This window comes from Anthonomus grandis, chromosome 15, assembly GCF_022605725.1.
Source record: "Anthonomus grandis grandis chromosome 15, icAntGran1.3, whole genome shotgun sequence".
NCBI lineage: Eukaryota > Metazoa > Arthropoda > Insecta > Coleoptera > Curculionidae > Anthonomus > Anthonomus grandis.
Window position 1 is genome coordinate 7,146,160 of NC_065560.1, and position 24,496 is coordinate 7,170,655.

At 29.5% G+C, this 24,496-nt stretch overlaps 1 protein-coding gene across 2 annotated transcripts in view; it reads right to left on the minus strand.

Annotated features, from left to right (window-relative positions):
- The window catches only part of LOC126745370 (pseudouridylate synthase RPUSD2-like), a 427,187-nt gene that overhangs the window by 112,451 nt on the left and 290,240 nt on the right, over positions 1-24,496 (minus strand). For both annotated transcript variants that reach the window (XM_050453192.1, XM_050453190.1), the window contains exon 3: positions 5,488-5,580. In XM_050453192.1, the coding sequence (XP_050309149.1) occupies positions 5,488-5,580 (93 nt within the window). The remainder of the gene's footprint in view (positions 1-5,487; positions 5,581-24,496) is intronic.

Below are 24,496 nucleotides of genomic sequence, written 5' to 3' on the forward strand. Positions count from 1 at the left end.
ACAATTTATAAGCAGTTTTTTGTAATATGGCATTACTCGAGCTTGTAATTATTAACATAGATGACAGCACTTTAGGTCTTGACAGAAGCCAACCGGATGTTACGTCGATGCGACGTATTTGCTAACGGAAGGTTGAGTTGTGATTTCTGCTCCCAAAATTCGCCATTTTGTTATTAAACGGTAAGTTTTAAATACTAGTTGTAGAAAATAAAAATTTATGTAAATATCATAGTCAAATAATAGTATGTATCACAACTACCTATTCGGTAAATAAAGTTATTCGTTCAAAGTATTGGTACTAAACAAGGTAAAATTATCCTATTTTATTTTTTTTTGCAGAATAACACAAGCAAACATGCCCAAAGCAAAAAAAATCGAAATACTTCAAGTCATAGAATGAAGAGGCACTTCAAAAAGCAATTGTATCTGTAAACAATAGCATGCCCAAAAGCAAGGCTGAAAAGTACAAACTAAACGCCAAAACATGTAAGAAATCTAAGTTTGATGAAAATGAATAGAATCACACCTATACTACTAAAAATATTATATGCGACAAAGGACTTTGTTTCACTTATACTCTCGACTTTCCATTATTAAATTATGGCATAAAATGCCAAATGTGCTCACGAGCTTATCATGTCCAGTGCGTAATAACATTTGATACATTAAGAGAATTTTTTAAATGTAAGGTTTACTCATCTTTAGATTCTTAAATTACTTTAACTGAATTTGAATATTTTGTACCTGGTTAAAAACATTTAAAATATTTTTATTACATGTATGTAGGTATAATTTGATACAAATTTGGTTTATCCGAAAAAAATATTAACAGCACTTGGTATAAGACAATAATTGGTTCAACAAGGATGCCAATAGCTAGTATATGCTGCCAATAACTGGGTATTTCTACTGTCAATCTTTAGAGATTTCTGCCAATAACTAGTTAATATTTAATGCCAATAAATGCCATACTGCATCTGCTCACTTAAATGAAGACTTAGAATTGCTAAGTAAGATCTCGTTTGAACATAACCTTAACTTAAATTCAAAAAAATCAAACCTTATGGTCTTTGGTAACAAGAACGCGGTAGAAATAGTCAAATTAAATATGAATATTTGCGTAAATAACAACAAACTGCCCTTTGTAGAGGTAGCCCGTAATCTTGGTATTATTACTGATTCCCAATTACGTTTTAGTTCTCATGTGGAGATGTTAAGACGTAAGGCTTTCTCGAGGCTAAAGATTTTGTTTACAAATAGACACTTTTTAAATTTTAAACTTAGAAAAATGTTAACCGAATCTCTTGTTCTTTCAAATTTTAATTATTGTGATTTTATCTATTTTCCATGCCTTGACTCGCTTCACAAAAATATGCTTTAAGTAATGCAAAATGCTTGCGCTCGTCTAATTTTTGATCTTAAAAAACGCGATCACATCTCTCAAAAAATAATCGACTTAAAATGGTTAAGAATGGATAACATTTGGAAACATCACTTAAGTAATTTTACATATAAACTTTTATCTAATCAAGATCGAAATTTTAATATCTTGCGTACCATTTTTAAAACAAGACGTTCTGCTCACTCTGTCAATATAAGATATAAGTTAAAGTTTTCAATGCCACAATTTCGAACTGCTCTCTATACTAGATCTTTTTCTTATAATGCAATTAGCTTGATTAACTCACTTCCTGACGAATTTCGACTTTTCAATTTTAATAAATTTAAATTTAAAGTAAAAAATTATCTTTTAGATACACAAAATCGTCCAGTGAATTTATGATCTGATTTATTTTTGTTCTTTTTTTTGTATCTTTAAGACGCTTCTCGCTGCTGCTTCATAGATTGTTCAGAACTGTATATGGGTCTCCCCTCACATTGATACTGGAAGTGGTGTATTGAATGGCTCTGTTATGTTTTTGTTTGTAATATGGCTAACAGTTTAGGGATTAATTCTCTTTTTTTCTTCTCTTACTTTTAGTAAGCATAGGTACATGCACATGGTTAAGTAGAATAGCATTTATTTGCTAGACTTCGCCATTCCTGTACTATTTAAATTACATTATTTTGTATATTATTATTTGTTATAAAAAAAAAAATTGTAACTTTGTTTGACTTATTAAAGACCTTATTTATTTATTTATTTATTAATTTATAACTAGCGATTACTGCCAATAACTGAGAAATGTGACATTAAATAAAATATATTAATTTTAAATTATAAATTGATAATTTTTATTTGAATTTTATTTTTATATTCGCAGCTTTAGCCTTAATAATTTTGTGGACACCGCCATATTTAACCTACTTTAATTTTTCTACGTACAGCGCGAAAAAAGGTATCACAAGCTGCGTTAACACGTTAACCAATAATTGGGTGTTTTACCCTAACTCTAGTAAAAACACTGGACAAGACAAGACCAATTATTGGCCTAAAAATTAAAAGCTAAAAAAGGACAGTGAAATATTTCTTCATTAAAGAAATCGGCTTTAAAAGCACTTAAAAGGATCAACTTTGACAGCAGTTTTTTTAGAGTATCGATTAATAAGTGACTTATAGTACTTGGGTAACTGACTTAATAATAGCTTATGCTTACATTAACTGTAGAAATATGTTTTATGATTATTTAAATTTGATAGGATACCATCAGTTGATCATAATTACGTTTCGAGAAAGGCTTTAGTAGCATCGAATTACATCATTTATTAGCTTAACAATTTGACAATACCCTTGCATCAGCTTAAGTTAAAATAACAAAGCGAGCAGACCAGCAAACTCAATACACACACAACACATAAAATATCAGCTCATATTACGACCATAAGATAAAAAGTAAATTTCATAATTTTTACCTCAATAAATATAACTATTCTTCAGATTAGTCAACTTTAGTCAATGAGAAATTATTACCTTAAGCAAGAACTTGGGGTAAAACAGACGCCGTAAAAGATTTAACTTACTTTTAACCGCATTAAAGTTTTATACCTGCGGACGGTATCAGGAAATAATGGGGTAACCCTCACGTATCTAGAACCTAACAAGTAGAGCCATAAATGAACTTCATAATTACAGCTCTTTCCGTGGAGTTCCAAGTTGAGTTTTCGTAAACTCGGAACATTTTGTATTGTATGATTTTAGGAAGGCCATAAGAAAATACATAGTAATTTTTTTATGTTTGTTAAAAGTGTATTTTAATAGATTGCGCATTTTCGCGCACGTAAAATATTCTGTCGATTTAAGAATTCGTGGACAGTATCGATTTTTATAATAAATATTAGGCACTTGTAGATGTCCTGTTTACTGTTTATATTAAGTAAGGACCACAAAAGTTTTAGGTACATTAAAAGATCCAAGAGAAGCTGACCTAAGTCTAAAAAGAGATTTGTGATCTAATACAATATAAAGTTCTAGTTTGTTGATTAAAAAGTAAGCTTAGAGAAACTTAAAGTGATTTAATGGAACTAAGTTATGTTGGTAGAAGTTTTACCTGCTTATTTCTATTGTTTCTCACAACTTTTGCCAAACATTGGTCTACCTAATATCGCCACTAGAAGGCAGTTTAAATCTGAATATTGGCGCGACTTTTAAATCAAAAGCAAAAGCAAATTTTGACACGTTTCATTTAAATGTACATATATTAAGAAAACCAGGATACAATTGATATACAGGACAATATTTAGACTGCTTATAAATACTTCGTAATTGATATGTTTTGTTCATCATCATCATCAAAAATTAAATTAAATAAACGGAATACTCACAGATAAACTCAGAACCTGTTTTCGCCTGAAGTAATATAAGAATTATGCAGGAAAATATGACAATTATGACTATAAATTATCGTTGCAAATTTTTGGTCGATACACTAAGTTTCCTGTACAACGGTTTTAGATAACATAAGTTCTAGGTTATTGAAGAATGGTGATTTTTGTTTCTTTAACAGTAAAGTTTTTTTATTGCCTAAAAGTGGATCATGCTAAGCCAACGAAAGAAAGAGATAATAAACAGGGCAAATTTTGTACTCTATATTATTGCTACATTTTTAAAACAAGTAATTCATGATAAAATTATACAGTTTTTGTATAAAACTTGAATTTTAGCAAGTTTTTCAAAAAAACGTCTCATAGATGACTAAAATAAAATAGAAAAATGTGAGTGTATTGAATAGATTAATGTGAAGCTTTTGACTTGATAGATCACTTAAATCCAGTTTCCTAAATCCAACTTATGGAGCTATGTCGTAAGAGGTAATTTTTATCTTGGCATAATTCTTATTTAAAAATAAGCCATTAAAGCACTCATTTAGTACAAGTAAATAAAAGCAGATATAATATATATGATATATGGTGTTCAAGTAATCATGCACATTGCTTTACTATAAGACTCGCTTTATGGTTATATAAGCTATAGAGAAAAATATGTGTCTATAGATTTATGTGAAGCCTTGGACTTATTTAGAATTGCCTAAATCCAAGTCATTGAGGTCTCAGAGGTTTTATTTATTACTATGTTCAATTTTATTTAAAAGAAAATTGGTTACTGTACAATATGGCGCTCCCTCGGCTTTGGTTTTGGATCAACCATTTTTCGTGTTGTTTTTCAAAAAGGAAGGAATTGACATGATATTCATTAATTCTTATGCTATTTATGTTTTTAAATACATAATACATAACGTATATAGTAGTAGATCTGATATTAGGTATATAATATGGCACTCATCCTCCGAGATTTGGGTTTTCCTTGCCAACAATTTTGATATTGAAACCCACAAAACATAACGATACTTAGTACTGATAATTATGTTTTAAAAATGATGCTTTTAGGTTCAGTTTCGACTGAAATAGATAGTGCAGGGACTTGTGTACTAGTTCAATTAACTAGATTTAATTAAAAATAAGGCTGAAATATGTTTATAAACTTCAATTATACAAATAAAACTTCTACCTGTAGAAACTTTGGTTAATAGTTTCATCATATTTATTTGCAAGTTTTCCATTAAGTAATATTATCTTAGATTTTAATTATGTACATTGTATAGCCGTATTAGGTAAAATTTCATATTTTGAGGAGTCAAAGTTTAAAACTTATTAGATTGCAGACGATGATGATAAAAAGCATATTAAATTTCTTTACATATAGCTGCTAAAGGTATTTTAGCAGGTTATCTTATATTAAAAAAATTGTTAATTTAATCCCAGATATCTCCAAAAATAAAAACAGAAGCAAATCCGCCAATAATCCCATTTATATAAGCCCCTAATTCAATTTCACTTATTGGAAAAAATAACGACTGAGGAAGGCTTTCTCTAATTCCCAAGTCTCTCTATAATTATGTACCCTATTAAGGTCGCAAGGATATTCTCTCTCCGGTAATTAAATAAGGGAGTAAAAAATTGGTTATTTTATAAAGCTTTATTATCAGATTATCCTTAGAGAACCTTAATTAATCAATATCATAGTTTTATAACGAATTATTGGGCACTCACCTTTTTAAGGTCCTTATTAGGTTCTCCATCGTCTGCCTTTCTTTTTTCCGTCCCTATGAGTTTGCATTTGTCTTTTTCACTTCCGCATAAAATCTGAAACAAGAAAACTACGTGAAAGCAGAAATTTTGTTTATATTTTAAAGTTATATACTGTAAGTGGATGGAAAATGAATTTCATTTCTACGGTTCTACCGTTAAGTTTAGCTTTAAATACACAAGTTATGTATAATTAAAACGTAAATATTCCTGTAGATGCTAAGTTCAACAGTGACTAAAAGTTACTTTGTTTAATTACGAGGAACCATTACAATTCGTTTAGAGATTTCACTTTAAATAGTTTCCCTAATTACAATCAAAATTCAGATTAATTTGTATTTTAGATTAATAATTATTAAGAAAGGCAAATTATTAATGTGTTTGAGGTATGAAGTTAGTAATTTAATGGTGAGGCCATGGTTCTTAGTGAACTCAGAATGTCCACTTTTTACTTGGGATTTATAAATAGTTACCGATATTGAATCATCTCGGATTCAGGAAAATAGAAACAGTGGTAAAAAAAACTTAAGCAGGTTGATACATGACTTTCCAATTCTAAAAAAGCAATGCTGACAGCAATAGTCCTCTAATAAAGTGGAGTTACGCCAGTTTAGCAGGGCAAAAAACATAATTAATAGGTAATACCCATTATATGCTCCCATAAAAATTTTTCTGCAAACACAGATTATTTTCTTATTAATTAAATTACGTTGCAGAGTTTTAAAGGTGTTTTACCAAGAACGACTAGCAAACATTTGATTCAATCAAGGGAAAATGTACGAGAAGAAAATGTACATTCTGGGTCTACTATTACTAAAATTCAGTCTATTTATGGTAAACCAGTCAGTTTTTGAATAGTGTTTGCAATATACAATATTTAATCAAAATAGTTTCATCTACAAACATGCATAATAATTTAGAAAATTATTTTCAAAATAATTTGACACTTGTCTTATTTCATTGATCTGCAACAAATATATTCTGAGATATTAAATTTTTTTGTCGAGGTCTTCCTAGAAAATGGACTGTTATGAGTTAAGAAAATCATTTCTGCTTTAAAAAATATTAGCAGTAATGCTCTAAATCAATAATAAATTTTTGTAAAAAATTGCTTTACAAATAGTTTGACATTTGTCTCATTGATTTGTTAGAAATGGAGTATATAATTTAATTGTTAAGGCATTCCCTTGTATATGTGACTGACATTTATTAATAAAATCATTTCTGCTTCGGAGACTATTGGTTGTAGCGTTGTGAGTCAATAATAAATTTTGCAGAAAATTGTTTTCTGAATAATATGACATTTGCTTTATTGATCTGCTACAAACAGATTTTAAGATATTTAATTCTTTGACCCAAGTCATGTCCTTGAATGTGCCACTTATTAATTTAATATTTTCTGTTTTAGAAACTATTGGCTGTAACATTCTGAATTTAAAAAGAAATGTTTTTTAAATAATTTGACACTTCTTTCATTGATCTGCAATAAATAAAGTCTAATATATTTTATTTTTTGGCAAGGCTTTTCCTGGGATGTATGACTGCCATTAATTAATCAAATCAATTCTGCTTTAGAAACTATTGCTCATAATGTTCTAAATCAATAGCAAATTTTAAAGGAAATTATTTTCTGAGGAACTTGACATTTGTTTTATTGATCTGCAACAAATAGAGTCTGAGATATTTAATTTTTTTGTCAAGGTATTTCCTTGGATATGTAACTACCATTGATCAGTAAAATAATTTTTGCATTAGAAACTCTTGGTTGTAGTAACGTTTTAAATCAATAACAATTTTAAAATAAATCAAAATCAAAACTTTTATTATCCAAAAAAAATAGACCCAAAGTGTATGGATTTTGTCACAAAAAAAATATTACTAACTACCTAGATAACTAAAATTCAAAAATATCCACTTATACTATATATTATAAAAAAAAGTTAAAAAAAAGTCAAAAGTAAAGTGACCTTACATCGTTAAAAAAGTTATAATACTCTATACACTGCCTAATCAGCTAGATAGCTATCTACATCATAAAAACATTTATTGGTTAGGAATTCCTTTAACTTTCTTTTAAATATCGAAACGGTTTTGCTAATCTTTATATCATTCGGTAATTTGTTGTATAGTTTTGGACCTATTTATAGTACAAATTTTTTGAGGCATGGACAAGTCATTTCTAGAACGAGTTGGGTAATTATGAAAACTACCATTAGCAGTAAAGGAATTAAAATTCTTAAAAACATATAAGCAAACTTTAAATATATACACACACGGGACCGTCAAAATTCCATATTCCCTAAAAAGAGGTCTACAGGAAGTGATACTCCGGCAATACACCTAAGAATCTTTTTTTGGCTAATAAACACTCGACGTACATGCGACATACAGCCCCAGAGCTGAATACCGTACAAAATTCGTGAGTGTATAATAGCGTGGTATAGACAAATTAGTTGATTAATTTCCATTACCACCCTAAGGTTCCTAATGGCATAACATAAGCTACCGAGCTTCATCGACAACTCAGCACAATGAGATTCCCAAGAAAGTGAATCATTCAATGTTAAGCCAAGAAATCTAACTGATTTTTGGCGTTTCAAACAATCGTTATCGTTGGTTACACACAAATCAATATCACTATTTATCTGACCATGACATGCATGAAAAATCATGTAATTAGTCTTTTTGTTGTTCAAGTAAAGTTGATTTAAAATAAACCAATTGGTAAGTTCCTCTAAAGCTTTTCCAGCAGATACATCAATTATTTCCATGTTCTGTCTTCGGACCAGCGCAGATGCATCATCAGCATACATGGTGACGACACTATGTGTTATTGCCAGAGGCAAGGAATTAATAAATAAAAGAAACAATACTGGGCCCAATACGGAACCTTGTGGGATCCCAATGTCCACTTTAAGGTTTTCAGACCGCATACTAGATCCGGAGCTATCCCTCGCTGCTACATATGGTGAGCGATCCGCCAAAAATGATGCAAACCAGCTCAACACTACTCCCCTTACACCATAGGATTCCATTCTATCCAAGAGCAAAGTGTGATCTACACAGTCAAACGGCCTGCTGAGATCACAAAATATCCCAACAGGGCGCTCACCCGCCTCAAGAGCCTCAATTACCCCTGACAAAAATGCCAAAACAGCATACGTCGTGGACCTACCAAATACAAAGCCATGCTGGCCTGTCGAAATAATTTGATTTTTATTCAAATAAGACTTATAAGCCGATCGAGCATTGCATATTCAAAAATTTTAGAAAAACAAGAGGTTAAAGCTATGGGTCTGTAATTGTCAGGCATAACTCGATCCCCTTTTTTAAATACCGGTATAACTTTAGATATTTTTAACGAATTTGGAAAAATTCCCTCTTCAAAAGATAAGTTTATAAGATCAGTTAATGGTTTAAGGCAAGCCCCAGCAGTATTCTTAAATATATATAAAGGAATGGCATCAGGTCCACTTGACTTTTTGTTTTTAATTTTGGTTTTAATAATATGTAAAATTTCATTTTCGTTAAATGGAATAATGCTCATGCTTTTCCGTAAAATAACTGACCTGTTTATGTCTTTAGAAATATTTTTATTTTTAGCAATATTGCTTAAAATGCTTTTTGGTTCTTTTATAAAAAAATCATTAAAGTAGGTAGCCACTTCTTTGGGATTATTAATTAAAACTCCATTATCATTAATTTTAATATTAGATACCTTTTTTTTGTTGCCATTTTACTCTGACACAACAGACCACATGGTTCTACTCGGATTTTCGGAATCAATAATTTTTGCTGGTAAAATTGTTTTTTACAACTATTAATCAAAATTTTATGTTTGGGGCTTTCAATTCTGCACTGAGCACCGGAACCGCATAAAATTAATAATAAAATTATTCTCTTAGCAATTTGACATTTATCTCACTGATCTGCAACTAACAAATTCTGAGATATTTATTTTTCATCAAGTTTTCTTGGGATGTGTGACTGTCATTGATTAATAAAATCATTTCTACCATAGAGACTGCCCTGAATCAATACCAAATTTAAAAAAAAATTATTTTTTGAGTAATTTGACTTTTGTCTTACTGATCTGCAAATAATAGACTCTAAAAAAGTTAATGTTTTATTAAAGCTTTTCCTAGTATACTGCCATTGATCAATGAAATCATTTCTGAGGTAACACCAAATTTTAGAGAAAATTGTTTTCTGAGTGTGAAATATGTAATTTTTTGTCAAGGCATTCCTTGGGATATGTGACTGCAATTGATTAATAAAATAATTTTTGCTTTAGGAACTATTAATTGTAACTTTTTGAATCAATAACAAATTTGAAAAAAATGTTTTTTTTTAATAATTTAACATTATTCTTATTGATCAGCAATTGATATATTTAATATTTTAATAAGGCTTTCCCTGAGATATGTAACTGACATTGATCAATAAAACCATTTCTAATTGATTGTCCTTAGTTTTATTAAGTATTCACTCGTAATCCATGTGATAAATGTTTTTATTTAATTAACTTTTTTTAAGTATCCAATTTTTTTTCTGAACTATCTTCAACCTTAAGTCTTGTACACTGCTACAAATGTATTTTTATTAAGTCCAAACATTTTTTGTTATTCTAACAAAAATGCACACTTTTTAAATTAAAATTATTAAATTAATATTAAAGCTCATCTTTATATTGTAAAAAATATAATGAGATATTGTTATTTACATGCATAACTTAAATGGATATGATTGTCCTTTTGCTAAAACATGTATTTTATTAAGGAAATCTGAGAATATGATATATTTTGTCGCAAATAATGTAATATTTAATTTAATTTTAGTAAACGTAATTAAATAAAGCTCGTTCTTAATAATAATTAATAATAAATTATGAATAGATATGAACATCATAAAAAGCTTGCATATTTTTTTTACATCAGCAAATAATAATATCTATATAAATTATGTATAAAAAAAAATTAATTAAAACTAAACCATTCAAATTTATATAGAATTATCGTTTTAATTATGTAAATATCAGTTAGCAAAAAGTTTGTTGTGTTACAAAAATCAATTGACTGAAACTCGGCCAAATAAGCTAGAGTTTCACTCAATTAATGAGCGAAAATTAGTGTGTAATGAAGTCGGAATGCTGTTCCCCTAATTAGTAATTGTTAATTAGCAGAACAAAACCTGATTGGCGTAAATAAAATTCTATTTATAAATTCGGCATTTAGTTGATCTTTTTGTCATAAAACTAGTAAGTTAATGATATTATGACAGGATTCTATTGTTAATTTAGTTTTTTTTTTAATTTAAACATGCCTTGAGTTTATAGGAATTCAAGTTTTCCTCCTCCCCAGGCCGTAAAATCCGACAATTGGTTACTGGGATATTAATATTCCCTCTAAAAGAAACGAAATTCCGTTCTGATTTTAATTGCCGTCAGGCAAGAAGAAATTATTTTCGTAAGAAAAGGGGAACGATTGTAATTTCGCTCGAGTCTAATGGGGCTCGAAGAAGGAATTTCGCCTTTCGAGGGGCGCCCGGTTTTTACGCTAATTGTTGGATATTGTAAAATAAAGTGCGGATCTATTAATAAAGGGCCACTTTTTCCACCTAAATTGGTCAATACCCAAACGAATCACTCGATAAATCGTGTTTTACCGCGCAATAACGCGGAATGGGTGCAATTTATTTACGGCCATTTGTAGGGATTTAAAAATCATATTTTCGAAATTAGAGCGTCATCGAGGTACTTTTATGCAACGGGCTTAAATCGAACACATTACGTGTGCTTTGTAACAATTATTGTCTCGTACATAAACCGAATAAAGACTGATAATTGGAAAGAGCAGTAAAACCGATAATATATCGGATGTTGCACGTATTCAATTTAATTTACTATCAATTAAAATGTATAAAATAGCTAGTAATGGATTGTATTGCATAGGCTTAATTAAGAAATTTACATTGTTATGCGGCAATATTAAATCGGTGTTGTAATTTTTTTGGTATATTATTCTTGAATGTAGAAGCGATATATAGGAAAGTTTATATATTTTCGCTGCACTATATTTACTTGACCAATTATGTTTAATTAGTCAAATAGATTTTTGTAAAATTGTAGCAGGAAAATCACTGGTTATATCTTTATGTCAGATACGCTTTTTTTTTAAGTAGGAAATTTAATAAGTTAAAAAGTTTCGCGATATTTCATCTTTACTAGGTACATTTCCATAATTTGTGATGGATATAATTATAATTTCCATATATTCGAAAAACAGATAGTTAGCAAAAATATCCAAAGTACGTTAAAAAAATCGTGATTTTTTTCTTGCTAAACTGGGGCAACTATAACTGAAAGCTCATACAAAGCTTCTATAAAACTTACGAAGATCTTGTATATAATTAAACTCTTATAACTTAAAAAATACACAATTAGTAACGTTAAAATTATGATAATAAAAATAAATTAAAACATGATCATCGGACCCAGTTAAGTTATGCCTTAATAGAATTTTTTTTATTATTACAGTAGATAAAAGCTTATAAAAAAAATTATAAAGCATTTATACGTAATTTCGCCCTTATTCTAAAAAAAATATTAATAAATATTTTCGGCCTTTTATATTTTTATATTTCGATATTTTCGATTTATATATTTAATATTTTCGAAATATCGCGATACTGTATCTTTGCTAAGTACATTTCAATTATTTGTGATACACATATTAATAATATCCAGTTATTCGACAACCAGATTGTTTGTTTTAATTTTTTTTTATCAAAAACATCAAAAATGCGAACATACATACTTAATAATAAGTAGAATAGGTATATTTCCAAGATTCCTTTCTATCTTTACCTTATTAATTTTTTTTTCTTTTTTTCTAAAGAAACATCATGGGGTACATGAATTAGTTACATGGTTTAAAAAAAAACTTTTATATGAATTTTATATGAATGCAAAAAACGATGCAAGTACTAAATAAAACAGAAAGCTTATTTATAAAAAGCTTTTACTTTATAGTTCAATGGTTTAAAAAATATAGTATTATTTAATTAATATATCAAAAAATTATAAAACCTATATTATTGTGGTAAGGAAAATATAACTAAGACCTTATATAAAATTATTCTTTGAACCTTATAAAGTTATTATACAAAATCTAACCCTTATTATCTTAAAAATACAGTATTAGTAACGGTAAAACTAAAATAATTAAAAAACAAAAAAGTGGTCACCGTATACCATTAGATCATGCGCAAGTTGCATTTCAAGTTACTGTAAAAAAAATTATTATTTTTTGCTACAGTACCTGACAGTTTCTGTAATGTTTTTGTAAAGCTCTTACACATTCTTTTAGACCTTAAAAAAAATAAAAATAACCTTAAGACTTAAATATTCTTCCCCTAAATATCGCGGTACTGCGTTTTTGCTAAGTATATTTCACTAATTTGTGATCGATATAGTTAAAATTTCCATATTTATGAAAAACATTGTTTATTTTAACTTAGCTTTAAAAATATACTATTTTTCTAATAATATAAAGCGAAAATTAAACTGATCAAAAATAAAAAATAGGCATTAGTCCAATTAAGTTATGCCTTAGTTAAATTTTAATTTATAAAAACTTTTTTGCTACAGAAAAGCAAATACAATTGCAAACTTATAAAAAAATTATAGAGAATATAACTCTTAACATTTAACAAATACACCTTTGGTAACAAAAAAAGGGATGACCGTATTTAATTAAAGTATGTCTAAGTTGCATTATAAGTAACCTTAATTTAAAAAATACACTATTAGTTATGTACAAAACTAAAATAATAAGAAAAATTAAAAAGTGGTCACCAGACCCAATTAAATTATGCCTTAGTTGCATTTTAAGTATCTTAAAAGAAATTTTTTTTTTCTTCTTACAATAACTGAAAATAACTTTTCAATGTCGCAAGATAAAACTGCAATTTTCCTAACATATATGTAGTTATGTAGTTGTGAAATTATGTAAAAAGAAACTACTTATTTATAAAAAAAATTTAAAATAAGTTATTATCGAAAAAATGTTATGCGATTAATGTGTTTTAATTTTATTTTTCAAATAATGAGGATTAAATTTATCGCATTTTTTATTTTACCATTTATGGTGATTTATGGTGAAGTTATTCCTAACAGTACCTGAGGTTTTGCCAATATTTTTAGTAGAGCTACCATTTATACGTCTAACTAAATTATTTTTAAACTAATTAAAATATTTAGAGAGTTAGAAGTATATTGTGGTACAATGCCAATATTAACAAAATTTTTCAACAATTAAGGGGCGAACATAAAAACCAATCGAAACTGTACTGAACATGTGGCCATCAGTCCGATAATTAAACAAAACAGATGTCGGGTAACTTTAGAGCTAAATGGGTCCATACAATACGAATAATGCGGTGTAGGGTAAAGTTGCAAATAATGTATTACGCACGTCAAAGCTGTCAAGGTATTGTAACTACGCTGGGCTTAAAATATGGGCGTTCAAAGTTAAATCCAATTTTGTAAATTGTTGGTAAATAAAGTCTAATGAATTAAATTTATTTATATGGATAAATGCTGACAAAAATATGACATTTTTATATATAAGTAATAATATTATTCTAAATTCTAGACTAGATACATAGTAATTTTGGATGTAAAAAATATTTCTATTTTTTGCTTTTTTTTATAACTAATTAAAAATGCTTGCTAGTATAGCATATTGTATTGAAACTGAAGGAGCAGTCGGTGTTAAATCGAAAACAAGAAATACGTGATAGATGATCGTTTCATACGTCCATTAGTAGGTTTTTGTAGTTTAATACTGGATAATATTGAACCGTTACTATGAACTGGTTTTACTTAAATGACTCTATAAAGAACAATGCATGACTTTGATATGTACTTATTTTATTTGCAAAGAGTCTAAACTACACATTTCACTGTTCTGAACCCGTAGTAATTTGATCAATAACATTTTGTGTATTGGCTTTATTTACTCAATGAGTTTTCAATTATTTAAGGCATTTTCATTCTTGACTTAATAATTTCGAAGCAATAATTTAACGGAATTTGCTCTTTAGTATTTGTTGATCGCTTCATATCTGCAATTATTCATAAGTTGTTAAGAAAATAACTGCCTTTTTTTCTAAAGGATATTTCAATTCAAAAAATTCATCGAAAGTTAAAGCTATATCCTATTGTTTGTCCCTTTGTTTTTCTTCATGTTCTATAAGCTATTTTTTAACTAGTATGATATCTGGGATATCCTCTGATCTCTTTTGCATTTTGGGTTACTTTCCGATACTGTCGTTTTCTCATAGAGATCCACTTGGAATTCTCTTACTATTTTTAGAACTTCTAGTCGTGATCAGTCTAGTCTTCTATAATCTATAATCTTGCATATTGCTTTGGATATCTCTTTGTGCCCTAATTTCCGTTAGCTGTGTGACGTTCCCTAAGTGTATTTCTTTTAAACTTTTTCTTTTTTTAATCAGGCTTCTAGAATCACTGCTCAGCTTTTCTCAGTTCTAATCAATTTCCATTCCTTTTCCGCTTCCTTCATTGTTGCTGTTATTTGTCTACTTTTCTCCACAGTGCCTAATTCATTATAGATGATACGATATGATTTAGATAAATATGGAAAAAACTTTTGATAGTCTAATAATAAGTAATGTATCTTCTTATAATATGAGTGTAATACAGTCTTTTATCAATCATCTAATAACAATACGAGAATGGTCCCAGAAGTACCCGGCCTGACCTAGAGATGTCGGTAGTAGTTTGAAAAATATCAGTGTATTAGAAAGTATCCAATCTATAAAGCACATGTTTCAAGTTTGAAGACGCCACGTTGTTTAGTATTTGTTTGGCAGCCATCAATAGTGAACGTTTTCAGTGAATTTGTAAAAATGGGGAAAATTGGTCATCGTTATGTGATACAATACTTTTATTTGAAAGGCTTCAGCCCAACCAATATAATTGCTGAACTGGATTCTACTCTGGGTGAGTCTGCTCCTTCGTTAACAACAGTAAAATATTGGATAGCAGAGTTTAAATGACGCCATACGAGCTGCCAAGATGAGCATCGCAATGGTCGACCAAATGAGCTGACGACTCTTAGAAATTTTAAAGAAAATTCACAAAGCGGTACTGGATGATCGTCGACTGAAAGTGCGCGAGCTAGCGGATATAGTAGGCATTTCAAAAAGTGCGGTACATCGCATATTAACTGAAAATTTTGACATGAGAAAGCTGTGTGCAAGATGGGTGCCGCGTTTGCTCACACTCGAGCAAAAACAGTGTCGTGAAGATGTTTCAATTGAGTGTTTAGCGAAATTTAATAGCAGCAAAGCAAAATTTTTGCGTCGTTCCATAACCATGGATGAAACATGGGTCCATCACTTCACACCTGAGACAAAAGATCAATCAAAACAATGGACTCAAAAGGGAGAACCGGCTCCAAAGAAGGCGAAAACCGTTTCATCTGCAGGCAAGGTCATGGCGTCGGTTTTTTGGGATGCGCGAGGGATAATTTTCATTGACTATCTTAAAAAAGGTAAAACTATCAACGGCGAGTATTATGCGAACTTATTGCAACGTTTGAGCGAAGAAATCAAGCAAAAACGGCCGCATTTGGTTAAGAAGAAAGTGTTGTTTCATCAAGACAATGCACCAGCTCACAAATCCGTTATTGCAATGGCAAAAAGTAACGAATTAAAGTTTGAATTGCTACCTCATGCACCCTATTCGTCAGATTTAGCCCACTCAGATTATTTTCTGTTTCAAAACTTAAAAAACTGGCTCAGTGGTCAAAGATTTTCCAACAATGAAGAAGTGATGTCTGCAGTTAATGGCTATTTTGAGGCGCAAGACAGTTCTTATTATAAAAAGGGTATCGAACTTATAAAACATCGCTGGGAAAAGTGTATAAAGCTGAAAAGAAATTATGCTAAAAAATAAATACATTTTTTTCCAAAATTTTCGTGTTTTCTTTCTTGGGTCAAGTACTTCTGGGACCACCTTCGTATACAAAAATTAAGAGATGCAAGTTAAAGCAGTTATTTAGTTGCTTTTATAATGTAACAATTTAATATTGTATGAATAGTACTGATCGCGACATCTAGCGTTAAGGGGATTAATGGCATTGTTATACAAATAAGAACTCCTAGATGGCGTTAGCGATTCTTCGCTTTGAATTTTAAGCAATTTACTGGAATCAGGATGGTTTTCTCTTTCTTTCTGACTAACGTAATTTTTCTATCTGTCTGTCTTTATCATTGGTCACATACGCCGTACTCAAGGATCAACATTTTACAATGGCATTTTAGATACCTGGCTGTTGTTTCTATTGTTTTTCCTGTTATTTAAATACTTTGCCTTTTGGGATTACATTGACTTCCATACTCACTGCAACTTAAATCTAAGTGAGGCAACACTGTATTGTAAATTCTTGTAACACTGGGCTTACGTGAGATCATCCATCGAGAGATAACCAGAAACTGCGTTTTGGCTTTTGTTCCAAATAGTGTGGCCTTAAGGTTAATTTCTACAAGTTTAATTTCTCAAGGTTTAGATTCAACCTCATGGTTACCTTATGGCGACACTAGTATATAAAAAAGATTACTTTAATACACTTTATATTATATGCACAAGATTCTCCAACATCTTGCGGTAAGCTTGATTCCGTTTTTTTGTAAAACATTTTTAAGGTCGCCATTTTTGATGTTTTACGTTTTAATTTCAGAGTCTTAAGTGTCCCAGGCGCTGTTCCTATTTCCCATCTTAAATTAGAGCTTTATCGGGATCTATTGCTTCTTCATGACGTTATTGATTGGACCTTAGCTGCTGTCCTTAAATCTGTCCAGTGGGTTACGAGGTCAAACCAGATAAAAGGAATGTGTAAGCAGTGTCATGATTTCAAATTTGTTTTTGGATTTTGGACTAGTCATATTGGCTAATTTATATTATTTAAAGGGCTCCTTTGTTAATAATTGTTGCTTAGTATCTAAAGTTCTTTCTTGGCAATTTGCACTGTAACGTAAATGTAAAATGCTATCACTACCTAATTATCATACAGCATTATATCTAAGCAACCGCACTAAAGGGTATATATATTTTTATTTGATTTAGCATATATATGTTGTACAGTGTACTGTGAACTATATTGCTGACTTTGGCGAAGGGGTAGTTACCTACTAGTACTAGAGATTGATCTTTTTAAAGTTTTAGAACTTTCAGTGCATAAAGTTTTGATTTCAGGGATTGTAATTTTAACAATAAAATCTCTTATAATTTTAATCTTATTTTGTTTTTTACTATGCCTTATATTTCTTTAAATCCTTTTGTTTATATGAGATTCAATTTGCCAGTTAAAGGTTTTCTCAACTGTACTTTAAATAAACACACCAAACTGGATGGCGCCCACAATTTAAAAGCTGAGCATCCCCAAAATAATTCATGCCAACCCATCACCAATTAATGTTCTCCAGATTGATTAACTGCCGTTAGCATAATTATATTAAAGACTTTCAACATCAGTCAATTTTTATTAAAAGCAAAAATCTAATAAGAAATGGCTACAAAGTCAATGGTTTTCAACGGTATTTCAGGAATTCATCAACGGAATCAACATTATGCAAACTCTCTATTGTCTGCTAAGGAAAGAAGCAATTCTCGATTAACGCCCTTCGAAATACACAATATAAGAAAAAACATAATTTTATACTATCAAAGGCCTTTTTCATATCTCTGTATACAACATCTAACTAAAATAAGTTGTTATATTAGCATGATATATTTAGAGACTTCATCAAAGAGGTGACTCAAAATTATCATTTTATGTATTTTGGAGGTTTAAATATTAATTTTTTTTTGTAAATGGGGATGATTGCTGATTTAGAATGAGTTGTTCATGATAATTGCTTAATGGGTTCCGCACGCAGTATAAAGGATAACTGAAGTGAAATTTTAGGTAGCTTTTAAAAAGGGAATAGTGCAACCCATGTTCAATATTCTTAATTTATATGAAGTGTTGGTCAGAACTATATGCTTTTTAAGGTTTTTTTTTGTTTTTTTCTACATAAAAGAGTCTTTCAGTTGTTCTTTAAATTATATATTTTTTTTCGTCATAATATTTATTTACCTGTGTGTAATCGGTTGGTATTTTAATGATTATTTCATTCTCCTTCTATATTTTAATACCAGACTCTTAACTGTTATAGAAATTGATAAGTCCCAACATCATATATTATCATCTCATCTTAAATCTTCTCATTTGACAGGAAATCTGGCAAATATTGAGCAGATTTCTCGGCACCACTGTTTCCCACTCAGCACTTAACCAAAGGAAAATTATTATGGTGTTAAGCCCAAACATTGCTGGCGCGTTATTAGCAGCTGTACGGCTGCGAAATGCGGCGTTTGTTCAAAATAAAGATAACGTTTCCGGCACATAAATTAGCACTAAAATTTAATCTCTTGCTTGGGATACGAATGCGGCTTAATTCCATATTGTTCCATTTTGGGGATACGTTATATGAAGTGGAGGATTCTTAGGCGATTAACTTGCCGAGAGTTATGTTTCTTTTGAGTCCCCTTATATTATAAAACGGGAACGCATTTATGAGGATATAAATTTAACGGTAGCGTTCGGGAATAAAATACGAACTATATTTCTTCGACGAACATTCATCGAATTTCAATTACGAAAAATTGCCGGGACTCAAAAATCGTTTTGGTTCGGGATTGTCGACCTTTATCGGCTGGAAAATAGACCGCAACCATTTAAATTGAGTTTTATATATATCTGTGTCTTCTTATCGGTAAACGATAAAAAGCAATCGAGCAAATAATACTCACAAAATATTCAAACAATTTATTTTTCTACTATCATGCTTAAAGTACTTAAAATACGCTTTTTACTGAACATTTATTTAAAATTAGAGATCCTAGGTTCAAAACCGGTCCATTGATAAATATTTTTTTAAGTATTAATGGCAACTATATCATAATTATAGATTATTCAATTTAAGAATAAATACTAAGATAAAAGTCTTCTAACTTTTATAACTTAGGGCTGTCCAAAAATATAAGAAAACTAATTATAATAAATAAATACACAAGACGAAAATAAAGTATCTTAAAAGAATTCGCTGTAAGCACTTGTTATGGTAATATATCAAAAGCTGAACATTTTAAGCAGTGCTTACATAAACTGGTTTTAATTCGTTTGGTTTATATGACGAATGATAAATGAATATTTACTCAGGCAACGTTTCTCATGTAATTAAATAAATCATCTGGACTTATAACAGATGATACATTTAATTAATTGTAAAACGGTTAATTAGTAAGTATCTCTTGATTATTTAATGTATATGCCTACAAATTTAAGGCACTTTATGCGACATTTTTTGAATTTATTAATAATTAGTGAACACTATAAAAATTACAATTTTATTTAAAAAAAAAACTCGTAAAGAAATAGTCCGTACATGCAGTGGGGTTTTAAATTAAAAGAAACAGGGTGATTTTAAGTGAAGGAAGATTGTATGCTTTTTATTTTGTGTTAATAAAATAATAATATAATTAATAAAAAAATTAAAATTAAATTAATTTTTAGGTAATCTCACAGTAACTATCGGTTAAGATAGTAAAATCTAATATCACAATAAGACCGTTAAAAAATCGGGATTTTTGCTGAAAAATCTGTGTAATTATTGCCCATGTTCTACGAACAGGGAAAGATCAGCAAAATGAAGATCCTTATAGTTGCAAACAATCATTTATGTCAATAAGAATATTTTTTTTCTATGCTACATATCTTAAGAACTTATTTTTAACCAATCCCAAAATTCTATGATAGGGACTACACAAAATAATGATACTTAGCTAAAAGAAGTTATTATTATCAATTCTTAAGTCTCATATATTCCTTACTCAATTAGGTGTTACATTATCTATACTATAATTTTATTTTAGTGAGTTTCTAGCTTTTTCAAATTAGATATCATGATGAGTTTAGATCCAGGTAATTCTGCCTCAACAGTCAGTTAGTCGCTTATAATCTGACTGGAGAAAACATTCTGATGTAAAGCATCTGAATGAAACTTATTTGTGATGTTAACAATTGTAAATCATCTGCAAACAAAAAAGACAAGCTGTATTAGAACAATATGGTTGATCATTAAGTTCAACAATAAGCGTTTTAAGTGAGATATTTTATGTGGGGTTTACTAAGCCCTTACTTTTATCCAGCTTAGGTAATCGATTGTAATTAGCGAATGTAGGCAATGTTGAATAAAATAATGTTGGTACGACTTACGGACATACGTCTCTTTGAATTGCACCTTATTCGGCTTGCAAATGACTCTTAGGATTGCTGTTATTCTTATTTATACCTGTACTGTTTGATTTCTTTTTCCAAGTATAATTTTTTGACCTAGATTCTCTCTTCAAATTCTGGTTTCTCGTTAGGATTATGCCTTCCACCATAAGCGTTACTTTCGTTTTACTGATGTTCACTTTCAGTCTAAATTTTAGAGAAACTTTATTTCGTTTATTTATTATGTTTTCAAGTTCTGTAGGATCAGCAACTGAATCTGGCCAAACTACAGGAAAAATTATTCGAAATTATTATATTTATTCGTTATTGGCAAATTTTATTTGAGTCTTACATATTATCAGAAAGTGCATGAAAAGCATTTTAAACGTTTAATTAAATAATTTTTTCACCAAAGTTTCTACTACAATACCCTTACTAAAAAGAGACGTTAGTTGCTTGAAATTTTTTTTGTTAATTTATAATTAAATTTCATTTCATTTATTTATAATCCAAGAATTTGGTTTACATCAGTTTACATGATGTTATATAATGTGTGTATTATTATAAAAATCTGTTATTCTTTACATGTTTTTTTTCGTCAAGTTAAAGTCAAGCTGTCCTTTTCTGTTTTAACTCTGCCAATTTGTATGCCGCTCCCTCTATTATTAATTTCTTCATAATGGCCTTTTGATTATTTTGACGAACTTCTCTTAAGTATGTTCTCAATATTGTTCTTTCTTTATAGTCCTCCTGGGAGTACTCTGGAGTAATGTCGATTGTTAAGCCATTTAAATCATTTGCGTTTTTTAAGATATCCCCACGTAGAAAATATATGCTTGTATCAATAGAAATTGGTCATGTTTTTTCACTGTTCGTTTTCCAATTTTGTATCAATATCGTAGATCTTCAGAACCACAGTCGGTTGAAACAGATGTTGATTTTCTTATATTTTTCCTATATATATGACAATATCAAGTAAAAACAAGATATATTAGTAAAATTTGGTTTATTTTTTGCTATAAGAAAACTCAAGAGTAGATTTATTCCAAAAAACAAAGTTCATCATTTAAATTTAGGAAGCAAAGAATCACTTACTACACCCGAATTTAAAACTGTTCTATTTAAAAGGTCATTTATATCTAATGCTATTAAACTCTACAATCTAAATATAACTAAATGTGTTCAATCTCATCAAAGTTTTCAGGTAAAAAAATCATGTTTTATTGCACCAATGATCTATGTATTTTTATTCTGAGTTTGCTGCAAGCCCCCTTTCTTCTAGCTGTGCAAGGAACTTGACCATCTAATTCCGGTAATATACCCCTTTTTTCATCTTTATTCTTTTATGCTATCTATTTTTAATGGTTGAGTAGGAATAGCCCTAGGGATAAACTTCGCCATTAATTTCTATGTATGATTTTGTAGTATGATGTATGTATGTATTTGTTTTCTTGGATATAAATTAAAAACATTATTACTATTATTATTATTATTATTATTATTATTATTTAGTTGACTCTCCTTATGATACTTAAACCATATAACTACTCCAATTACAAGGCTGAAAATAAAGAAAATAAAATGGTAAACCTAGAACAGAGGCCCTACATAAAACACTTAAATTTTAAATAAACCCCATAATAACAGTTTTGTATAATATACCCAACTATCACCTTTTTAAATGCTCCGAAAGGCCAAAATCTCAAAATTATATAAAGCAGGGGTCGAATTCAAAAAAGGGAGCCGCAACCCGAATAAATTTCGAGGCCCCCCAAATTGGGAGTACATTCGGTCAGTCATGATCTGCATATAAATGGGCGGTTTTTTGATACGTGTAGACAAATGGTTTTTGAAACGGATGGCAAATGGAATTTTGGTACGGGTACCGGCTATAAAGTTAGAAATTTGGATATTTTATATTGTGGTAAATAAAAAAAACTATCCGAATAAGCTTTAAGTGTTTTATTTTATTGGGATAGTAATGCATAAAGATATTCCAATATACGGGGTTGTAGTATAATAAAGGATAAGTTCAAAAAAGGAGGGTATTTTTTTAAAATATCCTCGGATTCATCGGTTTTATTTTTAAATTGGGCGCATATTAACATCAAATAATACAGTGTACCAGAAGACTATTTTTTTCTTTAATAAAACATTCAGTATATTGTTCCATTTTTGAATTTTTCGGAAAATTCCAGACATGTTTAGTGTATATTGTTAGTAAATACCTAATCTTTAACTGTTCATAAAATGTTTGTATTTAATTAGTAATTATATAACACTTTAACACCATTAGCACCATTTTACACCAGTTATAACCAGTAATTTAATAAATATTTGTGATACATCTAAATAAGTGTAATTTTTGTAAAAGTTTCAACCTTATTATTAATTCAAAATATTTACAATGCGTTTAAGTCAGACTCCGATAATCAAAATATTAATTATGCCTAAATGTGGTGAGAAAACTAGAACACACAATGGAATTATCTTAAACAATTAATATCCGAACAGAGTACCTATAAGTCAGTAGAGTTGAGGCTAAGTGGAGAGGGACCGAAGCTGATAAGGATCTTGGTAGATCAGGAGGAACCTAATGAAAAAAAAACTATTTGTCCTAGTGAAACATGTGCTTTTTAGATAGGATTTTTTTATAAGGCACCTGAAAAGCCACATTGATTTAGAAAAAGTCTTTCTCAAGTATAACAAATGTATGAACAGGGACAAAGTAACAGGACAATACTTCTTTGAAGGAACTTTGATGGAGTAGCGGTATAATGACTTTTTAGTAAACGATTTGATTTCAGCAATGCTATACTATATCCTAAGAAAAATAACCCAGATAATCCATGCCAAACGTTATGATTTTAACAGGATGTTTTCCTAAACCCTGGTCACCTAAGTCACCCGACCTTAATCCCTTGGACTACTTTCTTTGGGGTTATGTTTCATTTAAAAAAAATAGGGACTCTAATACCACTATAAAGGTAAAAGGTATGACTTATGTTAAATTAAAAAAAAGTTGCGAATTTTTGCGGTCAATAAAACAGAAATTTGTCCAACATTGCTGTAACTATCGCTAATTGCTTAAAATTATTGGCACCCAACAACTAGGGTCAAGAGCCTCTTTATGGGTTTATTAAAAATATTCAGTTTTGTGGAGAACCTTTCGTTGTCTATCTTTTTTATCTTCACATTAAAAAATAAACTCATATAGCACTACGCTAAAAACTAAATATAGTGTTTCAATAAGAGCACAGCATTGAGTGCTATGCCGGACTATTAAAATACCACATGATGATAGATTAAAAGTTCATAGTAAATAAACACATATATTTTGGAAGAACGGTTCCTAATAGTTATCTAAATGGAGAAAGTTTAATTATTATCATTCGTAAATTGCATCCAACGTTGGGTCAAAAAACTTTTTGTTTTTGGATTATTCAGGAAAAATATAAACAAATTTTAATATTCATTTAATTATAAAAATCGATACCAAACTTTAACTAACGATAAACTATAATTAAACGATTCTTTAATACATGTCTAATTTTTTTATTTACTGATTTGATATACACCGCTTAAAATAGGATCCCAAAACTATAACGAACTTAAATTTAACAAAA